Below are 27,955 nucleotides of genomic sequence, written 5' to 3'. Positions count from 1 at the left end.
ATTAATAAAAAGAAGTCACAAAAATGAAAGCCTTAAGTAATCAAAAATGTTTTTGCTAGCAAGAAGAACAATAAATTATTAAATTCCAGCTGCACTTAATGTGCTCCAAAACAAGAAAACAAAATCGACAAATAGTTCCCAGAGGTTCCTTTGTATATAGGATTTAATGTTTTTCAGTTAACCTTTACTGCATTCATTTACAGTAGCTTTGTGTTTTTATTTATTTATTTCACTGCTTATACAATCTAGGCCAAAAATGTAATTCAGTTTAGGTCACTTGTGATGAACTTTGATTCATCACGTGGCAGTCTTAAAGCACCTGCGCTGTTATGAGTTATTATCGGTTTATTTTAAAGTCTAAAACATATTAAGTAGGTTAGTATGCGCTCATATTTTATAGCCAAGTATAATGTTGAACGAAATACATTCACTAAACTGCCAGTGCCATCTCAAACTTTTTGAAAAGCTGTCAGCATTTTTAAAATTCATGGCAACCACAGCTGGCAATATTTTACCTTATGTTTTTGGCACATATTATTATCGCTTTGCTAACACTTCTTTAATTAATTAACAGAGTATACTTGTTAACGCTTACTCTTCCTGTGTAGTCTGTGTGAAGCAGAACACTTTGCTCTTCTTCTTTGCTGGCGCTGTAGACCGACTCACGTTGAAGGCTAAAGTCGAGGGGTCTTTAAGGGAGTTAACGAGTGAGCCAATAGTTAATCTTCTCCCGCTGTGCTAAAAAATAATAAAGCAAAAGTAATAAAGTTGGAGACCAAGCGCCAGAGCCGCAGCCTGTCCTAGTGCAAAGACAAAGGGAAGTAAACAAGTTTTATGCCACTATGGACGCTGCAAAGTTTTCCAGGAAGCTCTTGAGCGCGCGCAAACAGCTCATCCTGGTGCTCACCCCGTTACTGCTGCTCCCGCTGCTCTTCGTTGTGCCACCAAAGGTAAACCGTTGTTGTTAAAATTAGCCACCTGTTGCTTTGGCCTTTTGAACTCAGTGGATGATTAAATGTGCGTTAAAGTAGCCTAATTGTGCCATCCAGTTGATCACAATAATGTAAATGTATGCAGATATTGACGTATTCCAGAATACAATTGTTTTTCAGTAATAAGAACATTAACACGCGTTTCTTAAAGGGACAGTTCACCCTAAAACTAAATTTATGTCACCATTTACTTATCTTTTCTTTATGTCGTCCCAAACCTGTATTACTTCCTTAGGAACAAATAATACGACATTCTAAAGATTATTGGTAACCAAATATTTTGGTGCCTATTTATTTACATTGCAAAAGAAAAAATATTGAGATTACTCAAAATCCAGCGACCCCCAAAACCATTTTAAACACAGGCATACATGTTCACAAATGGCTTTGTTTTTGGCAAAATGTGACATTTATTTTTAAGAAAGAAAACATAGAGGTACCTTTTGAAGCAGAAAATTTGCTTGTGAGGTTTTGAATGATAAACAGATATTGTCTAACAAAAAGAAAACAATTTATGAAAAAAAATTTCATAGCTAATGTGATTATAAATACTGCACTCTCATACATCCATTAAGGACGATCTGGTTAATAGTGAGGTAAGAATGATTTGTAAAAGTAACTGGAAAATGCTCAAAAAAGTGAAATTATTTGTAAAAAAAAGGCAGCTTAATTTATTTACAAATGCAATATTTTATAGTGCCTTCCATAGATTTCAGAAAATGTATATGACATGTCAGGAAAACAATGGAAGACTTGTAAAATTAAATGATTATACTTGATTTATCATAATTAATATTCTTCCCTGCATCTACACATCCACCTGTTTCTTTTTCAGGAGGGCAAATGTTTGTATGTGGTGCTGCTGATGGCGGTGTACTGGTGTACCGAAGCGCTCCCGCTGGCGGTGACTGCCATGCTTCCCGTGTGCCTCTTCCCCACCATGGGAATCCTGCCTTCTAAGAAGGTCTGTCCGCAGTACTTCCTTGAAACTAACTTCCTGTTCCTGAGTGGTTTAGTGATGGCATCTGCTATAGAGGAGTGGGGTCTCCATCGCCGAATAGCCCTCAGGGTTTTGAAGATCGTCGGAGTGAAACCTGCCTGGTAAGAAAGAATCTGCGTTGAAATGAGGAGATCTCCATTCTTAAGTTTTAGCAATTGTAGAAGGTAAACACATAGACAATTTTAGCTGAGATGTGCACACCTGACCTATTATAAACATTACATATCTGAAGGTATGCGCTGGTGCAAAAATTATGGTCATTTACTCAAATATCAAATCTATTTTTATCAATATTAATTTTTGATCAATTTGTTTTTAATGAATGTGTTTCTAAATATTAATACTGAACCATCTGACACAGATTTAGCACCGATTTCATTGTTCTCTGCTTTACGATGTACAATACAGTGTGTACTACATGTACTAGTACTAGTTGTACAGGAATGTTGCATAATAGTTTATTATGTTTGGCTCTACTTGCCTTTCTTTCCTCTCCAGGCTGATTTTAGGCATGATGATCACTTCCTCTTTCCTGTCAATGTGGTTGAGTAATACAGCCACAACAGCCATGATGCTGCCCATTGCTAATGCCATACTGGAAAGCCTTTTTGGGAATCTGGAGACTCTAAAAGAGAACTGCAAGGACAAGAGTGATCCAGAAGGTGGGTGGGGAGAAATTCATATTGTGTGTGTTTCAAGCTAATTAGGAAATGAAAGTCCTTATTTTTAAAGTTTTTATTGAATGCAACCATGACATCAGCATACTGTCAATGATTCATTCGGTTGGAGGATTTGTTTGTGTGTGAAATCAACCTGCACACATGAAAATATAATATACAACCTAAATGGAGAACTTTGAGCTTGATTTTTTAAACAGAGCGCCTTTGAAAATTTAAGCCAGTAGCTTGTTTTTATTCTGAAATCCGCTTCATATTAGAGAGGTATTTGTTATCACAAAAGAAAACATTCCATTGCAGGTGATTCTCAGGTGAATATGCATGTGCTTCCGTGTGAAAAACAGGTGCTGAACACAGAGAACACGTGAGTGAGAATAATTCATCTGTAACTTTCTTTGAACAAACAAAGATCAAGCACAATGAGCTTGAAGATTTGATAAAAATTGAAAATTAAAAGTCAAACATCATCTCTTGAACTTGCAATTATCGCAGCAACAAATGTAGCCACGTGGGCAACCTTATGAATGTTCTCATGAAAATATCATCTTTTCATACTCCTAAACAATAAAGTCTAAATTATTAAGAGATTCTATCCCTCTCTGTAACCTCACAGACCGGATTGGACCGACAGATCAGAGCAAAAGAATCTGACAGAAGTCAGAAGAGAGGCTGAATACCAGATGAAGGTGTGGAAAGGTTTTCTGATTTCTATACCTTATGCTGCAAGCATCGGAGGAACTGCGACCCTCACTGGCACTGCCCCTAATCTGATCCTGGTGGGTCAGCTCAAGAGGTATACCATTTTTTCATGGTTGCCATTGTAAATCATCATACCAGTGATTCTTTTGCAGTCATTCTTTTATTCAACTACATTCGTTTACAAGATGCTTTTATCTAAAGTAACTTCCTTCTGAGAAATACAATGTAAGTGACTTATCTTAAGGAGACAATAACATGAAAAGTGCTGCAATACAAAGTTCCAAATTGCTCTGAAGAGTACAGGCTAGACATTTAACTAAAGCACAGTGAATTACAGAAGAGATGTGGATGTTTTGTGAAGACAGAAAAACAGTAATTGATGTTATCTATGATAAATATACCGTTTTCCACTTTTGCTTAGCTCTAAAATATTGAATTGGCAAGATTGACAGTATAATGTTTATTATATTATTTAACAAAATCATTCAGTAATAAAACATAAATAGAAATGAATGGAAATTCAAAGTACTGTACAGGCAGCATTAGCATTATATCATGTCAAAATCAGTGATGGATGACACCATGTTGCTGTAATCTACAGTTAAGATAAGAGTTTGCATTCAGATCAGGCTTCAATTAACACATTTAAAGCTAATGCAATCCTAACGAGTGCATTAGCTTTAATTAACATGCAAAACATTTCACTTTTCATAACCACTGAATGGACTTAATTTGTCTTTGTGCTACTGAAAGGTGCAGTACAAAAGTCTATTCATTGCTCACTATATTATATTGTATGTATTGTTGTATTCTGGCTTTATATATGAGATTTACTATTTGGCAAACAGTCCTGCTCTTGATGATGAGGTGAAAACAGTGATGAACAATCTGGCAGTTGAACTGATTGTGCTTGTGACATAAACTGACCTGTTTTACCTAATGAATGCTATCAATAATTTTGGATGGCACAGGCTTTTGAAAAAGCTGTTTAGTAATTAGGACACTACCAACAAGCCAAAATAGAACCTAGTTTGATTTCCTAGTTTGAGTGCCACAGAGTTTGAGATGCCGCAAATGTTTTAAATGTGGAAAATAATCAACTTTTACTAATTGATAAACACGAAGCAAAGACATTGCATGAGATTTTACATTATTAGGTTTGTAGAACAAATTGAGAATTTTTATGCACACGTTTATGGTCTTTTAACAGAATTCTAACCATTAAATTACATTAAATTAATAATGAAATATCATTTAAAAGATCAAATCTATCATGATCAAGGAAGAATCTGTAGGCCCTGTCCTCAAAGTCCACACTTTCATGTCATAATGCCGTAATGCAAAGGTGGCATCCGTGAATGCACTTCTGAAAAGGACAAATGTCGGTCACATGACTTAACGACACAGGCATGCCTCGGCCATTGTAAGTCTGCAAGACTGCAGGTACACATGAAGTGTGCCATTTGGGACAAGGCCCTAGTTGGGTCGAGTGAAAGTGCTTATATTTAGCAATTTTCTAATTGTATACTAAATGCTGGCATGGTCTTCAAAAGTTCATGCAAACACTAATGATCCATGTTACATATTATGATTTTAGAATGGTCCAAAGAACATCTTGTGTGCATTAGTCTGACCTTTTGTACAAAGGAGTTCACATGATCAGGGTAACAGGTTTACTTATTTGATTAGTAACTTAAGAAATACAAGTCCTTCTCAAAAAATTAGCATATTGTGATAAAGTTCATTTTTTTCCATAATGTAATGATAAAAATTAAACTTTCATATATTTTAGATTCATTGCACACCAACTGAAATATTTCAGGTCTTTTATTGTTTTAATACTGATGATTTTGGCATACAGCTCATTAAAACCCAAAATTCCTATCTCAAAAAATTAGCATTTCATGAAAAGGTTCTCTAAACAAGCTATTAACCTAATCATCTGTATCAACTAATTAACTCTAAACACCTGCAAAAGATTCCTGAGGCTTTTAAAAACTCCCAGCCTGGTTCATTACTCAAAACCGCAATCATGGGTAAGACTGCTGACCAGAAGGCCATCATTGACACCCTCAAGCAGGAGGGTAAGACACAGAAAGAAATTTCTGAACGAACAGGCTGTTCCCAGAGTGCTGTATCAAGGCACCTCAGTGGAAAGTCTGTGGGAAGGAAAAAGTGTGGCAAAAAACGCTGCACAACGAGAAGAGGTGACCGGACCCTAAGGAAGATTGTGGAGAAGGACCGATTCCAGACCTTGGGGGACCTGCGGAAGCAGTGGACTGAGTCTGGAGTAGAAACATCCAGAGCCACCGTGCACAGGCGTGTGCAGGAAATGGGATACAGGTGCCGCATTCCCCAGGTCAAGCCACTTTTGAACCAGAAACAGCGTCAGAAGCGCCTGACCTGGGCTACAGAGAAGCAGCACTGGACTTTTGGTCAAATTTTGCATGTCATTCGGAAATCAAGGTGCCAGAGTCTGGAGGAAGACTGGGGAGAAGGAAATGCCAAAATACCTGAAGTCCAGTGTCAAGTACCCACAGTCAGTGATGGTCTGGGGTGCCATGTCAGCTGCTGGTGTTGGTCTACTGTGTTTTATCAAGGGCAGGGTCAATGCAGCTAGCTATCAGGAGATTTTGGAGCACTTCATGCTTCCATCTGCTGAAAAGCTTTATGGAGATGAAGATTTCATTTTACAGCACGACCTGGCACCTGCTCACAGTGCCAAAACCACTGGTAAATGGTTTACTGACCATGGTATTACTGTGCTCAATTGGCCTGCCAACTCTACTGACCTGAACCCCATAGAGAATCTGTGGGATATTGTGAAGAGAAAGTTGAGAGACGCAAGACCCAACACTCTGGATGAGCTTAAGGCCGCTATCGAAGCATCCTGGGCCTCCATAATACCTCAGCAGTGCCACAGGCTGATTGCCTCCATGCCACGCCGCATTGAAGCAGTCATTTCTGCAAAAGGATTCCCGACCAAGTATTGAGTGGATAACTGAACATAATTATTTGAAGGTTGACTTTCTTTGTATTAAAAACACTTTTCTTTTATTGGTCGGATGAAATATGCTAATTGTTTGAGACAGGCATTTTGGGTTTTCATGAGCTGTATGCCAAAATCATCAGTATTAAAACAATAAAAGACCTGAAATATTTCAGTTTGTGTGCAATGAATCTAAAATATATGAAAGTTTAATTTTTATCATTACATTATGGAAAATAATGAACTTTATCACAATATGCAAATTTTTTGAGAAGGACCTGTATTACAGCATCTCCTTGTTCTTCCTCATTATGCCATAACATTTCTTTTAAAATAATTATATTTATTCAAATAGGTTTGAAGGAATAAAATCCAGATTTTGGGCCCCCTGTATCTGCATAAAATGTAGCTGGGTGTCTAGCTGTGCTGGCATTGGGAAAAAGATTGAGCACATATGGGTCTGAATAGCATCTGCTGTGTGAAAAGACTGAAGAGCACATTTAGTGGATGTAGTTTATTGCAGCTATTGAAACTGTTTGTTCATGACTTGCAAGTAAATGATGTAGTCTTGAATCAAATTATACAAATCGAGAGAGATAAACAGAAGCAATCACATTTTATTATATATATATTTATCTTGCTTTAACACATTGGCTGAATAAGCCAACCTTATGGCGATTTGTAGCTATTTTAAGTTTTGGTGAATTGGTGGGTAAATTGTATGAATTTGTTCATCCCATTCATACATTTTCATTCGATCTGCTTGTGCCCCTGTGTGAACCCATTATGTTTAGTGGTGGGGTTAAACATAAACCCTCCTGAAGACCTCAGACTGAACTGGCTGTCCTTAAGTTCGGTTAACACATATAATTCAGAAATGTCATAAAGTGAATGATCAAAGGTATGTACTGTTTTGTTCAAATCAAAACAATGCAGTGTTGTGGTTCAACCTTTAACATTTTAGAGGTTGATTCTCTGTGAAAAAGCCAGAAGGTGAGCTGCACATCTCAAATGGAAACTTACTCACTGTGATATTCATGCAGTCTACTGTACATTTGTTTTCTTTTCTTGCATACTTCAGATGCAATTAAATTAAGCTTTGTGAATGTAATCTGAATGAGTTTCCACCATCAGTTTGGAAAACATTTGCTTCAGTAACTCATTCAGATACATGCTCCAATCATTTACCATAATTCATCACTGATGTTTAATCAGCTTTAAACATTTTGTCTCATAATGACTAGACAAAAAAGGAGAGGCAAAAGCAGAGCTGAATTTAAACAAAAAATGCATTACAGCTGATATGATCACCAGTAAAGTTTTTAATTCTACCTTGCCCTTTAAATTAAAAATATATTAGAGTGAATTAAAAGGGTAATTTAATTCAAAATTTAAATAATAATAAATCTATTTCTGTAAGAAAAGATAGATCAAGGCAGCACTTAATAGATACAAAACACCTGACACTCAATTAGTACTCATCAATTTCTGAGGAGGAAATGACTATGAATTATGAATCTAATTAAACCTCTTATGATTTCATGAGAGCCTTATCTTAAAGTTGTGATAATAAGTGAAGCAAAATTACACACACACACACACACACACACTCACACACACAACGCATGTATGTATAATTTTGATTCGCTTATTATCACAACTTTGCTTAGAATAAGAAATAAATGCATGTTTCTTAAATATTTCGATTTTAAGTTTTTGTTGGCGATGCCAAAACAGCGATAACTAATTTAAATGTCTTGCATGTTTTTGTCTGTAGCTACTTCCCTGAATGTGACCTCATAAATTTCGGCTCATGGTTTGTCTTTGCCTTCCCGCTGATGCTTCTTTTCCTCATTTTGGGCTGGATCTGGATTGCTTTCCTCTATGGTGGACTTAATACACGGTAAATATGGGGACTTAATGCATACAGTATGCAGAAAATGACGTGTACTATATAAGGGATATCCATATTTTCTATCCCATAGACCCAAAACATTTTTTTTCTACTTTTTTGTTATTTCATAATTTTTATTCATTTGAATAAATGTATTAATTTATTTAAATTTTTGCATAGTTTATACATTCTTTTTCTTAGACCCCAGCTTGAAAACACCTGTACTCTATTACATGTCACAAATGTGTTACTGTTTTATGCAGGCTTTGTATTAGCAAACATGATAAGCGGGCGGCTGCAGAAGCAAAAGCAGAGGCTGTTATTGATGAAGACTACAAGAAACTTGGCCCAATAAAGTAAGTCAGATTATTTCAACATACCATATACACTTCCCTCTATTCCCGACATTAATTGAGTTAAAATATCTTCTTTAATCCTAGATTTGCAGAAGGATCTATCACTTTCTTCTTCATTCTTTTTGCTATACTTCTGTTTACACGAGATCCAAAGTTTGTAACTGGATGGTCGGTTTTCTTCACCAAAGGGTAAGGTATTTCAAGTGTCACATTTTCACATGAAGATTCATGCAAGATGAATGAAATATTAAAACTATTATATTCTGCTTGAGCATTTTGTTGAAGTCCCATCTTTAGGTTTTTAGAATAGCAGTTTATAGGGTGTTGATTCATAGGTTATGTTTAGGTTGACCTTTAAAGATGCGAAGTACAGGACATCTAATAAGTACATGTAAAATCCACGAGGGACTGAAAACAAACTTCATAAAACATTCTTTTAACATTATTCACCTATCTAATAACTAGTATAACTTATTTGTCACAACTATGAAGACAACGTTTGAGTGTTGTTGGTCATAATTTAATATCTAATACAATTCATTCCAACACAATGGCACAATTTTTATGCCTTTATGTAAATTAAAGGTCAAAAGAATTTCATATGTGCTACAACAAACTTGTGCCATCAGGATTTAAAACATTTCCAATTAGAAGAAAGAAAATTAGTCTGTCCATATGAATTGTAAATAATTGCATCTAGAAATAAAGATTTCCTCCTCTCCTTTGTTTTTTTTGTGGTCCATCACACTAATGCAGTTAGACAGAAAGGTTCAAAATATGGACTAGTTGATCTGCTCCCTCCAAATAGCTGACCTTTCTCTATCTGCAGGATTTCAGTTCACCTCGAGTCACCCAAGATACCAAGATAAACCCACAACTTAATAACAGAATAATGTGTGCATTTGGTAGATGCAACACCTGTAGATGAGAGACCTATGTTTGAAAGCACGTTGTTTCTGCACATGAGATGATGAATAAGTTAGCACTTAGCAGGGTTATGGCATTTACATTGATTCAATGGTTCATATTAATGTGCTGAGATGAGAAATCTGGATTGCTGCTTATATTAATGTCTTGTCTGCACAATTGTTTAGACATTTTCATTCACACAACATATCTTATTTGCAGTGGTATATTATTTAATGGCAAAGTAAGTGAGTTTTCTATTTTAAAGTACTTAAAAATGTAAAAATAAGACATTTGTTGATGATACATTTGTAAAAGGAAGACTTCATGTTTTCTGTAATGTCTTTTTACAGTTGACAGTGAAAGTTTGGTGATCATTCCCATTTTGTTTGTCCATCAGTAATTTCCAGTAAACATTTTGTTTGATTGCTCTTTCCAAAAATGTTTCACAGATTTATCTTTCTTTCAGACCTCTAGTTCCCACTCATTCTTTGGCCCCTAACATATTTAGATTGTCCTATCAATGGAAGACTGAGACAGGAGTTCTCAATCAATATTTTTGGAAATTTGGTGACTTCACTAAATTAAACAATCAAACTGTTCACAAATTAAGTGACAATTATTTGAACTGTAAAATCTTTAAAAGCATCAGATAACCAAAAAACAACCATCTACCAACAGTTCAACCATGGCTGTGTCCAAAATAACACTGAAGCTGTTAAAAGAAGTTCTTTTCACAAGTCCTCTCTCATGGGATAGTAAAGAGTCCATTAAAATCACACCTCAGAATCTCAAAGAAAGTAGCAGATCAGGGTATGTTTTATGAACACTGTGAATTTGGACATAGCATACCGTTTCTTTGCCTACTATATAGTAGTAGCAAGAAAGTATGCATTTTTGGTGGCAACCAATAAAAAGCTGTGGTTCATACATTAAGTATACTATTCTTCCTAATAGCATCAGTGGTCTTGGACTGTAATGAATTCTCAGATCAACAATTTAAAACAGCAGGAAACATTTTCTATCCACCATCTGAAGGTTACACTGAATAACTTCACTTTCCCCCGAATGCTGCTAATTGGAGCTTGAAAAAGCAACACTGAAGGTAACATTAGCAGCGCTTCACATGTTTCTGTGTTTATCTCCTTCCAGCTACGTTTCTGACGCAGTAACCGGAGTTATCATCATCTCCATCCTCTTTTTCTTTCCATCTGAGCGTCCATCTCTCCGCTGGTGGTTCGATTCAAGAGGTCAGTGGGTGGTTTATTGATTTTCTGTTTGTGGTATTACAGCAGCTGAGAGCTATGGAATTATACATTTTAAATCTTCGGAAACCTATGGGTTACGTCACAGACACTACGTCCATGCTTTTATACAGTCTATGGTTGCGCTCTACGAAATGAACAAGACCGCAGCAACACAATCACACCGCCAAAAAATAACCTACAGCAGTGTTACTCGTTGCGCGGCTTGCCGAGCTTTACTTTTTTGACTCGCTTGGCAATAAATAATACGATGATAAGATAATGCAGTCAATACAGATATTTCATAAAAACATTAAAAACAAGCAGGGCTATAACATAACCCATTAAAAGGCACGATCCCCATCAGTAAACTGATGCCTCATTCTATTTATGATGAAATGTACTGACCCTACGTTCAGATGATTTGCAAATGTAGTATGGTGTCATCAAGTTTAGACAGACTTTTAGCACTGCTCTATTACAAATAATATATATATACCCAGCGGCATTAAAAGATGAAAATATAGACTAGAAAATATATTTACACTTGCTCTGTCCTACATCCATGACACTGACTCACTGCGGAGTTGCCAGTTTTAATCTTAACAAATGATAAAGACCCTTTTGCATTTTGCATTGCATTGCATTGCATTGCATATCAGGGATTACAGATAGATAAAAAGACATGCTATTTATGACTAGATGTAACTCTTGATACTTTGGGATAAAAGTGGCTCTATGACTTTGCCCTATCAGTGCAGCTCCCATTAAAAAAAGAGTGAAGACCACTGACAGTCTTACAAACATTTACAAGCTGTATCTGGTATGATAAGAATGTTATGTTACATTTTTTAACTGTTTACAATGGCAGGGCCTACCATCTGTTTCTAATTGTACTTTAAAGGGATAGTTCACTCAAAATGTTTTATTCTGTCATCATTTACTCACCCTCATGTCGTTCCAAACCTGTATGAGTTGCATTCTTTTGTTGAACATAGAAGATATTTTGAAGATTGCTGGTAATCAGACAAATGGTGGTTGCCATTGACATTCATAGTATTTTTATTCTACTGTGGAAGTCAGTGTCAACCACCAACTGTTTAATTACCAGCAATCTTCAAAATATCTTCTATGTTCAACATAAGAATGCAACTCATACAGGTTTTGGAACGACATGAGGGTGACAAATGATGACAGAACTTTCATTTTTGGGTGAACTATCCCTTTAACCCCAAGTGGGAAATCCAGATCAAATCCCAGAAGGGAAAATCAAAAGAGAATAAAGTTTAAATTCGTTTTGAACATTTTCTTTGTCATCTCAATATTGATTTTAAGTAAGGGGAAAAAATCGATTTAGATCGTAATTTGGATTTTTTTTTTTTCATATCGCCCAGCCCTACAATCAATATTAATAATTTTATACAATAAATCAGGGCCCTAAGACATAATAATAGGCTTATGTTAGGCTTAAACTGGACACTGAATGTTTTTTGGCAGGACAAACGTTGTCTCTGCATTTTGTTACCACAGTAACTTTCCAGTAGCGCAGTTCATTCCGGCAGAAAGAGGTTTCTTGAGTATATGCGAGTGTTGTTCATGTTGAATAAGACGAGGAATGTTAATGATTCAGATTAGTGTGTCTAAGAAAGATCCAGCAGAGAACTGTGTGCAGAGAGATTATAAAAATATCTAACAAGATTATTGTTTCTTTTACACTGTGTACATTTTGTCTATATTTGGAAAATCTGTTTGCTAATAATTAAAAAATAATTAAAAAAATAAAATTTTTTAATAAGTCTCTCTGATTTAAAATATTTAGTCACTTGTGTTAATGTTGCTGTACAGTTTCTATTTGACTTATTCGAAGTTCTGTAAAATAGTGCTAATAGTAGACTCTTAATAATGGTACTTTATTTGCATCTAAAGTTCCATGAAGAAACTTACACATCTATAGAACAGTTATTTTTTACTAAAGGTAATTTATAGTGGAAAAGGTTCTTTATGGCATAGTTTAGACAAGTTGAGCATCAGAAAAAACCTGTAACACTATTATTGTCACCAGCTTTGCTGAGATGTTTCCTATGTGGCTTTGTGTTCATTTGGCATCAGAACAGTGACTTGGTAAAGTGATTTGTAGCATTGTGTTTTTGGCTCAGTACATTTATATTTGGCAGATATAGATTTTTGTGCTGAACTTTAGAGGTTGATTCATCATAGTAATAATAATGAAGGTAATATTGATTGATAAAACCCATTTTGTTTTTCAGTGTTATGTCGTGAATACTTTCTTCATATTCATTTGGTATTTTTAATGGTGCATATCAAGTTATTAATTCTAGACCACATGTAAAACATGAATGTTGTGAAAATAGTATTTTGTGTGTGTTACGGCCTAAATATGCTTTCTAATTTGTATTTGTAAAATATAAATCCTTCTGTTCATCATGGTGGTATTTTATAGTGAAGGCTATGAAAAGTGGCAGCTTCAGACATCCTGGAGTCCATATTTAGCATTTTAAGTAGCAATCAAATGAAGTACAAATCTACATTTCATCTCCTTTCAGATGTATTTGTTCTCTACCAGTTCCAAATCAATTTTCTTTCCTTGTGCAGTTCAAAAGATGCAATCAAATTCAGATGTCAAATGCACAGTTTTTCCTGTGCAGCAACATGAATGATGAGTGAGCTGTAGATTGGAACTGCCTTCAACTTTGTGTAGTTTTATATGTAGTTTATACATTTTTTATGTATTTGTGTATTTATAGAGGATAATTCAGGTTAATGGTCTATCAACATGCGTCTTTCAATAATATATTTATATTTTATATTGACCCCTCCAAGCTGAATATCTGTTTATGTCCTACAGTACTATTAAATATTTATTTCACATATGATTTGCACTTGAGATGGTCAGTCAGCTTGAGGTCATGATTAATTTTAATTTGTATCATTATCTCTCAAGCCACAAATACACCATATGTGCCCCTGTTGTCATGGAGAAAAGCTCAAGAGTGCGTGCCATGGAATATTATTTTGCTACTGGGTGGTGGATTTGCAATGGCCAAAGGCTGTGAGGTACCTCAGTATCTGCTTTTCACTTTTTGGACTGAAATACAAGCTGGAACATGCCATTAAATGGCTGAAAATTAATACAATGTAATTAATACCTAAAAGGATTTTATTCATTTAACCTGTTGATAATTCACTGGAAGGCATTGTGTAAAGCCTATGATCCTCACGAGTTTTTGTAAACCCTATGACCTATGATTTTTTTGCCAATAGGAGTCAGGGTTAGCAGTATGGATAGGAAATCACCTGCAGCCTCTAGCCCAGGTTCCTCCAGCTGTGGCAGTCATCCTCATCACAGCCTTCATCGCCTGCTTCACTGAATTTGCCAGTAACACAGCCACCATCATTATCTTCCTCCCTGTCATTGCTGAACTGGTATGGACAAATGTACTGCATAAAAAAATTTGTGTGTGTGTATATATATATATATGTATATATGTGTGTGTGTGTGTGTGTATAGTATGTGTATATGTTCTACCTATAGAATTTAGATGATACAGTGAACATTAATATTGCTAGTTGTATATATTAAAATATTATTACAATTTGGAAAAAGTGCTTTCTAGTCTTGTATATTTCAAAATTTCATTTTTCCTGTGATGTTTTGATGAATATAATTTTTATAAACACCCTTGTACTGTCACTTTTAATCAATTAATCAATGCATCCTTCCTAAATAACACACCATACCATCAAATAAAGTGACATTTATTTTAAAGACTTTTTTATTTTAGAATTTTATATTTAGAATATATAAATAATTTTTTAATTAACTTACTAAGAAATGAACATCAGGTGAGTTAAAATAAATAAAAAATTGCTTAAAATGGCAAAAATTGCTTTTAAAGCTTCCAATATCATTTATTTAAAGATGGCTCCTAATTTGATGTTTTATCTAATGTGATTAAATTCATACAAGTGTGACTTAAATGTCCCAATATCAAGTATATATGATTTTATGTTTGCATAGTTTATAAAATAAAAACAATCATATGTAGCATTACATTGTGACATCATATTGACCAAATACTTTATTTTTAGGCCATCCGTGTGAACGTCAACCCTTTGTACTTCATGATCCCAGCAACAACTGGTTGCTCTTACGCTTTCATGCTTCCTGTGTCCACACCTCCCAACTCAATCGCCTTTGCCTCCGGACACCTGATGGTCAAAGATATGGTGAGAAAACAACTGCAAACACATTACATCAGAGCACACACATGTTGTTTTCAGTTGACGAATAAGATGGTGTGTGTGTGATGTTCTCAGGTTAAAACAGGATTTGTGATGAACATCCTGGGAATTCTTTGCGTGTCTCTGGCCATGAACACCTGGGGTCTTCATATGTTCAATCTACACGTATACCCTGATTGGGCGAGACCTTTAAATGCTTCCTTGGCCACTGTGGCTACACATGCAATGGCAACTATGAATATGACAGGTTAGAGAACAACTACAGAGACCAATACAGATGCACAGTCAGGCCAGATTATGTATATACTGTAGATATAAGACTAAAAAGAAATGGAAAAATTGCTAAACTGAGGGATTCCCGGTGTGGATGGAGCAACACAATCATGACCTCACTTCCTGCTTAGCACTGCTCTCTTGTGCATTGATGCCACTTCACCAATTTTGGGCAGGAGATTTAAAAATGTTTAAAAACATGTAATGTTTATATAGATATATGTAGATTTAAACTGGTAGGAAGCAAGATAAATTCAAGAAGTTAAAATCATTTATGCAAATTTTAATAATGTATCCTCTGCATCTGTTTTTTTTTTAGATTTTAAATTTGTTGTTTTAATTTAATTTGTATTGATGTTGTAAATTTGTTGTATTTATGCCGTAATTATTAATTATGTAACATTTCTATTTTCTGTTGTTGTGATATTGTGATATTCATATGTCCCAATTAAACCAATGATCCATCAAAATTATGTGAAGTTATTGGCAAACCTCTAAATGGACCAAGTGACACTTAAAGCCATATGAAAAAAATCCATATATAATAAAAAATATTACCACTGCAGGTACAGAACAGGAAAAAATATCATGTGGGATTATGGGAAATGGTAACATAAGTGCAAAGAAGACCAAAACAGTACACGTTTTATTAAAACCACTTCCAACCAGCAAGCACAGCATTTACAGACTTCCCTTTTAAACAAATGTTTTTGTATATCTTCCCTTTAAGGTTCAAGAAAAGAGCAGTTTTGCTTTTTTCTGCCATGTCATGTGGTGTTGTGTAAGTGACCATGTTAGAGGATGTGCAGTGTGACCGGTGTTTGGGCTTCATGTGAATCTGAGCAACTGAATGAGTCAGTGTGAATGCGTGTTCAGCATCCAGCTCAGAGTCATAGGATTGGGTGCATATAAATACGCATGTATTCAGTGCCAGGTCAATATGAAGCTGACCTGTTCTGCTATTATGACCAACCTTTTAATGTAGAGATAAATCCATGATCTTATTCAAGCCAACAGTAATGATGCCTTTAAGAAACTACCATCTCTCTACCTTCAGGTATGTCAATATTTTGCAATTATAAAACACATGTGCCTCCAAATAGGGCCATTTATTGATTATCATTATAATTGAGCAGGAAGCAAATGGAATTGGACAAAGTGGTAATAGGCTGTGTTAGTTTAGTGGTAATATTGTGTTCTCATATAAATACTGAAAAATATTATTGCACTATATTTAAGAAATGTGGTGTTGTTGATTTTGCTATTGCTGTTGCTATAGCAGTTCATTACAATACCAAGCTGTATAATAAAGTTCAGTGGGTTTAGTAATCAGATGTTTCATAATGAAACTTGCTATTTGTTTTTCTTATTTGTCAGCTGATTTTTCAGATGAACAATTTCAATAGGATAGTCACAAAATGTCTTTCGAAATCTGTTTGACTTTTTTTTTTTATCTTCTGTTGAAATTAATTCATGTTTTCTAGAATGTCAAAGCTATTCTGAAATACAGTGAAAGTAGATGGGGACCAGTGGCTGTCAAGCTGCAAAAAGAAAAACCATAATCCATTAAAGTATCATAATTGTCCATGTACTTGTTAGGTTGTTATTCATAGAAAATCTTGTATGAGAGTCATTTACTTTTATTGCAAGGAAAAAGCAGACTGAAATTTTTTCAGGAAATACTTAATTTCTGTTCCACTAAAGAAATAAAGTTACCGGTAAATGGGTTTCGAAAAGACTTAGAGGTGTGTAAATGATATAATGCATTCCATTTAGTTTATAGAAGTGATTTAATTGGCTTAAATGGTTTATTTTCTGTTAAAACTGCTGTAAGCGATATAAGCCAATAAAGACTCATGCAACTATCCTATAGAGATATACATTTTCCTTTGTCTCTCTTTATATGCTAATTGATCATGTCTTTACTACTTATGTGTTTGTGTGTGTTAGAGCCTCAGTGAGGAGAAGTATGGACGCGTTGTGGTTGTGTTACTCATCTCCGACTCCTCAGAGTGCAAGTCACCTGCTTGCCCTACTTGTTCTCTGTCTCTCATTGGCTGCTGTAACCGCTTCACTACTTTTCCACTGGCTCGTAGACCTTTTAAAATATGACATCCAGACAGCATTGGGTGCCGTTGGTATCTATGGCACGGCTGTGTTTATCCTGTCATTTCTCATCCATCCATTCCGATGTGCCTTCACACTAATCTTCCCGACGTTGTTCACCCGACAGGGCCGAAAACTGCTCTTGTCCACATCCATGATGATCGTAGTGCTGTTTGTCCTACCCAACATGGCCGCCAATATTGCAACTCTCACACATATCGTTAAATGTGCATCAGAAAAACTCTCTCAAAGTCTCCTAAGCAGCTCAGACCTCATCAACACCATTAAAGACAATATCGTCAGAAGAGCTGAGGAGAGCGTGGATGGGAGTTTAGTACAAAGGCTGCATGATTTTGATCACACCACACATATTAATGTCTCAGAAGTGAAGGGACGTTTGCATGTGTTGAGTCAGCGGGTGCAGGAGGATTTCTCTGAAGTTAAAAGTCAAGTACAGGACCTGAAACTTCTATTCAGCAGGATCTTTGCTGCTGTTTTTGTTTTGTATTTGTTCAGCGAGTCTGTCATGTACCTTCGGTCTTATCTGACATCTGTAAGATTTGACAACACGTATATCACAGGTGGGCTCAGGAGAAAAGGAGCTGAAAAAGGACTTGTGGTTGAAGCAAAAGATGTGAAAAATGGAGTAAACTCCACCAGTTTCAGAATAACTAAAAAGGAACTTTTCAAATGTCTGACTCCAGCAATGGTGATCACTCTGTATCTGCTGATGACAGTCTTTTTGGTAGTGCTGGACCATTTCTTGTATCACTTGGTGAAAACAGTCGGACTTTGGATTTCAAACATGCCATCTACCAACATCAGCATCGATGTCAACTTCAAGGTAAACCACTCCACCAGTTGCTCCGTATCCGTTGGTGTATCCGTAAATGTAACTTCAAGAAATGAGCCTTTTGAACCAATTGCGACTGTTCCTCATTTGTGATTGTTCCTCAATGTAAATGTAGAAGAAGCATTGTTTTTAAATGTTATACTAATGTACAGTAATTAAGTAAATGACAAAAAAGTCAAAGTGAAGTCAAAGTCAAAGAAATAGACCTCATATATAGTCTGGAAGTCAACTGTTCTTTTTTTTCCTTTTTTTTTTACCAACATTCAACTTTTTCAGAATTTGCATTTTTTGTTGAACTATCCCTTTAAGTAGAAGTTTCCAAAAAATACTCAGATACAGTAAATAGGCCATCTACTGTTCACCGCTGTGAAAAATAATAACTATTCTCTCTTCTCTTTCCCCCTAATCTTCTTAGGTTGGAAAAAATGTGGCCATTTGTCAGATCTTTGGCTCAGACTGTCCGTTAGAATTGTTCAACTTCAATAGAACTTACACAGCCCTCATTCACTCTGATCCAAACGTATGTGAGGCCCAATCCAGTGAGCTGAACCCAATTGTATTGGTGGCGCTGGTGCTCCTCTATCTGTTCAGCTACACCCTGCTGCCACTGGAGGTCTACGCTCAACGCCTTCGGAGGAAAGTAGCAGCTTCTTTCTTCCAGCAGCAGGAGGAGAGAAGGGTCGAGTTCCTTATTAGGAAAATTCAAACTAAACGAAAAGAAAGACAAAATGAGGTTTTCTTTATAGAAACCAAGCATCACGATAAAGACGTCTCTGGGATGATAGATCAGCTATAAAACACTTAATACTAGGCTGTATGTTATACATTTTACATAATTGTAAATAATGTACTTAATAAGTGTACATATTCAAATTTGTGAATCGAATGTTTTGTTCAACAACATTTATGTTTTTAATTCATATATGTTCCTTGTTTATGTATACTGCAGTGAAGTGAAACGTTGTCTGACCTATGATGCTATGAAAGGAAAAAATACCTCAGGGTTTAACAGAATGAAAACAGCTTTTTGCTTTTACCTTACAGTTCATGATCCATTAAGGGACTGTTTTAGTGATATAGTTTAGCATAGTGCCTGATCTGCAGGGACTGGATGATGGAAACATGACACTAATGGACAGGAAATCAAAAGGTCACTGTATGAAGAAACTCTAAATGTTTAGGGGGCTGCAGAGGCTATTATATATGCACAGTATATTATACTGTATGTGCATATTATATACCCAAACTGAGATGGCGTAAATCAGAACAGGTAGATCTGAATATGTGAACCCAAAAGTAATATAAATTATAAGAATATGTCCATTTTAAACCAAATATCTGTCTGCATCTGTGAATCTGTATGGTTCACATACATAGCTTAAAGTATAGTTATAAACACAAGGTATAGGTATAGTTGAAAAGCACAAATAGGCATTGTGAAAAATGTCTCCAATGTCCATCCAATGAAAGTCAATAGGATTCTAATATAGCTTTCGACCCAACTGACTTTAAATGTGTAAGCAAAAATAATTAATTGAAATGTCAGGTATAAGTACGCCCACAAGCCGTGCGAGTTATTCGTGTATTGCAGGTTGGCTGGTGGTTATGTTGCCCGCATACCGCCTCCCATGGCCGAAACTGGTATTACGACACCTGTCGGGCCGGGGTTAGTAATGCTAATGCTAATTAAGGTTGATATCTCTGCAGCACTATAACTTGACATTTTTTTAATGACATCATCGCCCTTATTTCTTCTCATTCTTTTGATGTGTGTAGGTCATTTTTTGGATATTTTTACCTCAATTTTTGCACATGGCACCTTTAAACAAACTCAACGATAGAGAACAAGTGTCAGGGTGCAAGAATGATGCTTTGCTTGACATCACAAATCTTTTAGATGACTGATTTCATTCTTTTCTTTTCACAGTCGATATTACTCTTAGTGTATATGGCTTTTGGAAACTTGATAGCCTTGGAGGTGAACACCATATTCTTTATCTTGTGTGTCTGAGGAGATGGAATAGTTGCCATAAAGAGTTATGACTACACTGGCTGCCACTTTATCTAGACTTTATAAAGACTTTTTTCAAGTCCATCAAAGACTGCATATATGGGAGAAGAATAAAGACCCTTACTTTGTAGCTTTATCCAACTCCATCAAGGGTAAGTGCAGCGCTCACTTTCATGAGCACCACATTATTCTTGCCTCTGTCACAGCACACTTAGAAAGCTCTGATGCACTGGCATTATTGTCTGTCTCATAGCAACTGCCTCTTGAAGCTGTTTGCATTGCCATGACATTTAAAAGCTAATACACTGATATAACCATTTTCAGGGAAAGAACCTCCAAGTATTAGTCAAAGAAACACAGAAAGACATTCAAATCCAGATCTTAAAAATATATTTATTAGCATTAAAATGTTTCAGAGAAAAGCTTAGCGAGAGCCCTTAAGTAATGTAGTCTCAGACCCAAAATAAGAAATTAAAGGCTGAGATGATGAGACAAATAATGTCTCCCACAGAAGATGGTTATGAGGATGAGGTCATGAAAAAGAGTTGAATGAAGCGGATTCTGAAAATAACACTTTCAGTACAATATACTAGATAATGTTATGTTACCCAATAATAATAATAATAATAATATATATACTGTATATATATGTGTGTTTTTAAATCGCTCATTTTATTTACTCATTTTATTTACCCACATCACTCCAAAACCATACTTTCTTTCAACTGTGGAACCTAGAAGGATATAGTTTCCATGCAATTGCAATGCAATTTAAAACTACCAAAAATATTAAATATAAGTCCTATGTGTTCTGTAAGATACAAAACAATTTCAAAATTGAAGTTATTAAATTAAAATCTTGTCATGTGCTCTAGGTGTATTCTTGAGAAAAGTAGAGTCAAAGATTCAAATAGATTTTATGGCAAATTTCAGTCTGTTCCTGCGTATTGCTTTTTAAGACTTGAATCAAAGCATATTAGAGCACCATTATGGTAATTGTATCATGCTTTTGCATATTTTAGAACGCTTGAAAGCTTCAGTTCTCATTCAGTGAAACCGGATACAGGAGCCCTTGTTCCTGTAAGTCATATTTTTGTTTTAAAACACAAACATATTTCATCTTAACTATGTAAATCTAAGTCAAATATCAATGAGTTAAATCGCTTACGATCAGTTACATTTAAATCATTTACTTAAATCACGCTTTTAAAGCAGTGGAGAGTGGGGTAAGATTTATTTTTATTTTACTTATGTGGTCCTCAGGATAAGGACAAATGAGGCATAAGTACAAATAAAGTATCTAAAGTAATTTCAGGGGATTACTTATTTTAAATGACCAGAATGTATCTACGAAACAAAGGTTTTGAAAATATGGCTTCTTAAAAAAAGTGTTCCCGTTGCTCAATTTGGCCCAGGTTAGGGGTAAGTTGACCCGAGTCAGTGGGTAAAATGCACCATCTGATTGCAAACTGATTATCTGACTGAATCTGATTCAGACCCATGTAAAAATTTTAAGATAAATGTATCTCTTTAAAAAAATAATTTAAACAGTACACTCCAGCATGCTGACCTTTAAATAGAAAATAATTATGTCAGAAATGCATTAAATATATACAAATTAAGAACATTATTAGATTTCTTTTATCATGATGACAAAATGGATACAGAAAGAAGAGCTAGTTACGATGCACATATTAGTGTGGAATTGAATGAATCAGCCCTCAGACACACACAAGCTGAGTTGCTTCAGACTGGGTTTATGAGTGACAGGTATTGACGCAGTTTGATGACACTTTTTAAATAACATTCAAAAATACTCATTATACAGACACTCCATTCAGATCACTTTAAAATGAACTTCATAAAAGTATGAGCAGATTTGGTATTTCTAGAATCACAGAACACATTTATTCATAGGCCTATGTTGGACACTTTATTGATCAAAGTCTGTATTTATAAAGAGCTGTCTTTTGTATTAAATTATGAAAGGACTTTCATTTCTGGCTGAACTATTACTTTTAGACTCAACGTTATCATAAATGAATAACCAGTGAGCGAAGTCTCAAATGTCATTGCTACTTTCTCATAAACATGCATTGTAAGAAGCTTAATTTTGTAGCAACAGGGACACCACGTGGAGTTCAAAAGAATTGCGGGAGCTTGGATTAATTTTAGCCCAGCGAAGTTATGGGATTCAATACGCTGTAAAACGTGACATTGTTTCAGAAGTGATTTAACTCATGCACTTTTGTATTCCTGGCTCGATTAGCGTATGAGTTAGATATTAGGCCTATAGGTATTGGCCGACCATTTTATTTAGTTATTTTTTTATATATTAATTTATTATAGCTATAAGAATGATTTTCCTGCTTGCTTACAAACTTACCACTTCGCTGACAAATGGATACTTCTTATATTAACATTAGGGAACATGCTCTAATAGAATTTCTGCTTTTAGCCTTCAAATTCTGCAATAATGCGAAAGGCTGTCTAAAAATCTAAACAAATTTTTCATATACATAGAATTTCAATAATGATGCAGATAATTGTGTGATTACACTCTTTTCTTTTACTATCTCAGGGCCACTGCACCTGTGTGCCGTCTTTAAATGACGCTCACGCAGGTACCTCGCGTCATGCGCAGGGTCGGAAACGCGGAAGCAAAGCGCGAGCACATTCCACGTCACTTGAGGTGGATTTAGCGAGAGCGAGGCAGGATTCTGACATGAGAATTTAGCGCTTTGACGTGAAACTCGCCGGATGTGATGCCACGAGCATTGCGGCTTCACGCTCAAACTGACAGCGAAGGGAATCTCAGCGGCTTGTAAACAGAGCTTTCATCTCAAGGTAATGTTTGTGAGCGGAGCTGTAGGTTAGTGCGGGCAGAGCGAGTGCAGCAGGCGGCTGCTTTATGTCGCTGTTTTATTGCTTATTCCGTGTTTCCTGATGCCGTGAGTCTATCACTGCAGATGATATGATGGATATATACATATAATAATAGGTCTGAATTGCGCAATTGTTGTGTCTCAAAACAGCGAAATATCTAAACATAATTTTGGGCTCTGTAGCGGTGCTACGATACCTAAATATTATGTATGCTCGTATGATGGCCAAAACTGCTGTTTAGAGAGGCAGATCACAACAGATTGTAGGTTATAGGCCTCTCTTCTTTGATTCATAGAATATCACACTTAATGCATAGCCTATTCTTGCTTGGCGTGGTTTCGCCGTAGATTTTATGCCAGTTACATTATTTATAACATTATTATTTTACTGGCGTACAATGCCTCTGAATGTTCGTTATGTCAAATATACCGGTTTCCCACAAAAATACCTTCATAAAAAACCCTTACGGTTATAGCTTGTGTGCCATAATTTTTGAGTTGCATAAAAGTTCATGAGTTGGTCTGTTGTTTATTACAGTACGTTGGCATTGTCATGATTATTATGATAAATATCTTCAAATAATCAAGTGTGCTGTAGTTTGCCATTGCCTATTAAAACATGTCAGTTCAATCAGGCTAAGTAATGCTGTCAAGGGTGTATCTCCAATTGTCACAACAATGTTATGGGGTGTGTACATGTTTTGTAAATTTGTCAGAGGGAACACCTTCACATTACCTTTACTGATTCGCTGTGATTTCAGTACAGTGTGTATTGGCAGAAGGTCAGCACAGTATGCTTAATGTGCTGTAATTAATTGTGCTCAGCAAACAGAAATGCAGCTCTCCTGGATTTTTCCCTTGTGAATCTGCACCGTGTCTATGGTGGGAATTTTTTTTTTTGCCTTCTAGACAAAGAGAATCTGCAATTTTTACCTGCCAATTAATTAACTTGAGGATCACTGAGGAATTTCTGGCTGATAAGTGGACTCTGAACTAATAGGTCTGTGTCTGCTGTTTTTTTGGCAACCTGTTTTAGACTACCTGTAAAGTTGATGTAGTATTTTCTTTCCTTTTCCCACTAAAATACTAAGAATAATGTATTTAGCAATAATGCAAATCTATTTTTGACAAATATTTGGAACTGCATGTTTTAAAATCAGGTGATCATACAGTGTTTTTGTATTTGTAATAGTTTTGATCCTACTTATTTTATTTAAAGTATTTATTTAAATTATTTGAAAAGGGACCATGCACAATATTAACATTAATGTTTCCATTTCATGCATTGTACCAAATTTAGCCAATGTCTAGTTTTCGTCCACAGTCCCTTGGCTGGTGTCCTAATCATAATCATAAGTAAACATTAAAACATAAGACAACAAACACATACAGTACAGTAATACTTATACTCATCCTATCAGAGCCAAAAAAGAACAGTAAAGATAGTGTCCAGTTAAACCACAACAATGTCAGTGTTTAGAGAGTTGAGTTGATTTCAAATGAGATTTTAGTTTTAGTCTAAAAATGTCAATAGATGTGCACGCCCTTATGTTTTTTCTAATGAATACTAGCTTTCACTGAGAAAGACGATTATCCAAAGACAGAATGACAAAAAAGAACAACACAATCACTATTAGATGATGATGATCTTGTAGATCTCACAGAGACTGCAGAGCGAAGATGCACAAAATCACAAAGTATGGAAGGGGCCAAACCATTTTAAAAAAATGTATACCATGCATGAATTTGAGAAAAGTCTAAACTTATCAAAGCTCAAAAAAATGTATTTCTCCGAAAGATTACAGTGAGTGGGGATATTGGTTAGGCTTTTTGTCCAGAGTTTTTAAAGTCTGCTTATAAAGAGATTTTTAAGGTTTATTAATAGTTTCTCCTGCCTGACCCAAACATGTCAGACAGTATGGCAGTTGAGAAAAGATTGTGGCATACATTTGATCCAGCGTTAAACCAAGTTCGTCAGAAGCAAGACATGTTGCCTAGTGTAGAAGCCAAAATCGCCACAATTATTTGGCCGGTGGTCATTTCCAATCTTGATTGTGTCTCTTAAGGCTGCCATGCTAATTCTGAGTTTGTCTTTTTACCTGTTTGCAGAGTGTCTGATCTGGTGCTCGATCTTAATGGGCGAATCAGGGACACGCCGCTCCACCCTGGTCTCCAGGCTTCCCATCTTTAGACGTAGTGTGCGAAAGAGGCAGGACTCGCTCCCCTCCTCGCCCTCCTCCGGTGGTGTCGGCAATGGCGTCCACACTTCCTCTCCCTCCAGCACCAACTCCAGCTCCAGCAGCACGAGCAAGCGCCGCAGCTTCTTCCACACACCGTCCCTCAGCTTCCACTGCAAAAGAAACAGCGACCCGACCCAGCTCAGCCTGGACAATCGTAGCCAGGGATCTGAAGCCACCTTTCAAAATAGTTCCATCTCAAAGACGCGCCATTCATTTGGATTTGGCAGACATAAAAAGAAGATCCCCCGATCTCAGACGGAAGACCTTGAGAAAACGTCCACCAATCGCAGCATGTTTATTAATTGCATCAGCTCAGGGACCAATGAGGGAGATGATTCAGGGTTCCTTGATGATGTGAGCAGCAAGAGGTCTTCCAAGCATAAGAAGCAGCTGCTGCCCAAATCCTTATCAGCTCACCAACAGTTTTCTAAGAATTTGTCCAATGTCCCAGACCAGGGTAAAGGCCAGGAAGCTGTGGAAGATCCTCCTAAAACTGGTACCCCAGGTTCCTGGCCTGGAGAACTGGTTGAGAGTTCTCTACAGTCGCCCATGATCTCAGAAGACCGCACCACGGCAGTAACACCATCCGATTTTGTTCATGTTACCGAAGACTCCATTTCGGAAGTGGATGCTTTGCCAGCCCCAAGTCCAGCTGCTCCACCAGAAAACTTAAGCCAAGCTGTTTCTACCTCACAGGTGTCTTTAACCCCAGCCCAGGCCAGCACGGAAAAGCACTTACTGCCAGATACCAGCCACACAGCCAACACACAGTGCGAGAGCACCACTGCCCATACCGAACCTGTGACACTGCAAACAGTGAAAGAGCTGAACCTTGACACTAACCCTGACCAGTCAGAGGCCAGTGAGAATGAGCAAGCTCCACAACTGAGTGAGGACAGCAGCTCCAATCCAGGCGCCCGTGAGAGGCGGTCCAGGAACACTGTGCTCATCCAGCAGGCAGGAAGATCATCAGGCCTGAGCAAACTGGAGACCAGGCCAAGTCACCTGAGAAAGCCGCACACAGGTACTAAGCTGCTGCTTTTCTTTGTGTTACTACAGGTATTTATGAAGTTATTTTTTTCTGGTTAAATTACTTTTAATAACAACAGGCAAAATGACTTGACCAGCTATCTGCATGTTTTTTCTGCTTATAACATGGCTACTTGCCAAAAAAATAAAAATGTGCCTGAAATATTTACTTGAAATTTATTTATTATAAGAGAAGTGACCTCAGACAGACATAATATAATTATAGCACAGCTATTATATAGAAGATCTTTGTTTTTGGCAACAACAATCTGTAGTACAGGGGTTGGCAGGTCAAATGCAGGGGAAATAATAAATAGTCAAAAGATAATTTAAGAAATTAACTGATGAAAAATTTTACTAGAACTGCCTGTGACAGACTGTTACAGTGTCTTTTGTAATTGGTAGTGAGCTGTGTTGAATCCTGTATTAGGACAGTCATTATCAAAAAGCCACATTTCTATGGAGGTGTCCGGGTTTTACAATGGATAGGTTTAATAAAGCAGAGTAGTAACACGTAACCTGGCAGGTATCTTCATTCACCAACTTGCAACACAGACGCCTTGCTAAAACACACATATGTGGCATATGCGGAATGGATAAAAATAACTCAAAAAATAAAAGAGGACTTGAATAAGCCAATTAACGGCATGGTTGAGTCATGCTCTTAACGAACTATGTTTTATTTCCTCTTTCCATGTTGTGAATAATAAATGTGTATCCTTTTAATTTGCTTGTTACACAATGGAGCCTAACTTATTGTAATAATTATTTGACATAGCCTACTTTTACACTCAATTACAATTATTCTTTGGGATCCTCACGTACTTAAATGCTTTTTTTGTTTAATTGTTTGTGTGCTCGAGGTATGCTATTTCATCGTGTGCAGTGATGTTAACATTTAAGCTAGCTGGTGAGAGAAAATTGCATGATCAAAGAGTCTAAAGAGCAGTGTTAATTTAGTTAATGAAGAGGATGACGAAAAATATTCGTTAACGAACATTTTTATGTGATGAAGAAAAAACGTTGACGAGCTAAAAAATAATATCTGATGATGAAATTGTCAAAATTTATGCCGCGTTTTCATTAACTAGACGAGACTATAATGTTATTTGAGGACTACCAGACATTCAGAATGCGTCCTATAGGTCATTGTCCTTCAAAATGTGCATCCCTGTCATTGGATTGCAATCTAAAGAGAGAAGAATTAATGATTCTTTTCATTTGAAAACTACATATAAAATAGCTACCAAAATAAATTTTGCTAACTACAGTTTGGCTAAAACTATTGACTAAAAGTAATGACTAAAAATTGACAAAAATGCAATGACTTTTCATCGACTAAAACTAGACTAAACTATGAAAGACTAAAATGTGACTAAGATTATTAAGCATTTTCGTCTCAAGACTAAGACTAAATAAAAAAATAACTGCCAAAATTAACACTGCTACAGAGGAATGTTGACAGCGAAAATAGGGCATTCAAAGAAGAATAGAAATACAACAATGTGTTCATCCTACGTAGTTTTGTGAATGCAAAG

The 27,955-nt window shown here is 36.2% G+C and overlaps 3 protein-coding genes across 5 annotated transcripts in view; all 3 read left to right on the top strand.

The window, feature by feature from the left end:
- The first annotated feature begins 401 nt into the window (after positions 1-401).
- slc13a3 (solute carrier family 13 member 3) lies at positions 402-15,763 on the top strand. Its single transcript, XM_059503529.1, has 13 exons — positions 402-950; positions 1,828-2,093; positions 2,491-2,654; positions 2,970-3,033; positions 3,283-3,462; positions 8,135-8,260; positions 8,515-8,607; positions 8,692-8,796; positions 10,666-10,763; positions 13,720-13,832; positions 14,040-14,201; positions 14,868-15,005; positions 15,096-15,763. Exons 1-13 carry the CDS (start codon positions 843-845, stop codon positions 15,270-15,272), a joined length of 1,794 nt encoding a protein of 597 aa, XP_059359512.1. The 5' UTR covers positions 402-842; the 3' UTR covers positions 15,273-15,763.
- A 104-nt stretch (positions 15,764-15,867) lies between these two features.
- On the top strand, positions 15,868-19,499 carry ocstamp (osteoclast stimulatory transmembrane protein). The gene is made up of 3 exons (XM_059503530.1): positions 15,868-16,350; positions 17,244-18,243; positions 18,668-19,499. The coding sequence occupies exons 1-3, from the start codon at positions 16,289-16,291 to the stop codon at positions 19,046-19,048; spliced, it is 1,443 nt and encodes a 480-aa protein (XP_059359513.1). The 5' UTR covers positions 15,868-16,288; the 3' UTR covers positions 19,049-19,499.
- Positions 19,500-22,891: 3,392 nt separating this feature from the next.
- ccser1 (coiled-coil serine-rich protein 1) overlaps positions 22,892-27,955 on the top strand; it is an 81,446-nt gene continuing 76,382 nt past the window's right edge. For all 3 annotated transcript variants that reach the window (XM_059503526.1, XM_059503527.1, XM_059503528.1), the window contains exons 1-2: positions 22,892-23,110; positions 25,258-26,412. In XM_059503526.1, the coding sequence (XP_059359509.1) occupies positions 25,284-26,412 (1,129 nt within the window). In that variant the 5' untranslated portion in view covers positions 22,892-23,110; positions 25,258-25,283. The remainder of the gene's footprint in view (positions 23,111-25,257; positions 26,413-27,955) is intronic.

Source organism: Carassius carassius, chromosome 21, assembly GCF_963082965.1.
Source record: "Carassius carassius chromosome 21, fCarCar2.1, whole genome shotgun sequence".
Lineage (NCBI taxonomy): Eukaryota > Metazoa > Chordata > Actinopteri > Cypriniformes > Cyprinidae > Carassius > Carassius carassius.
The sequence above is the reverse complement of the archived record's forward strand: the minus strand, read 5'-3'. Positions and strand labels throughout refer to the sequence as shown.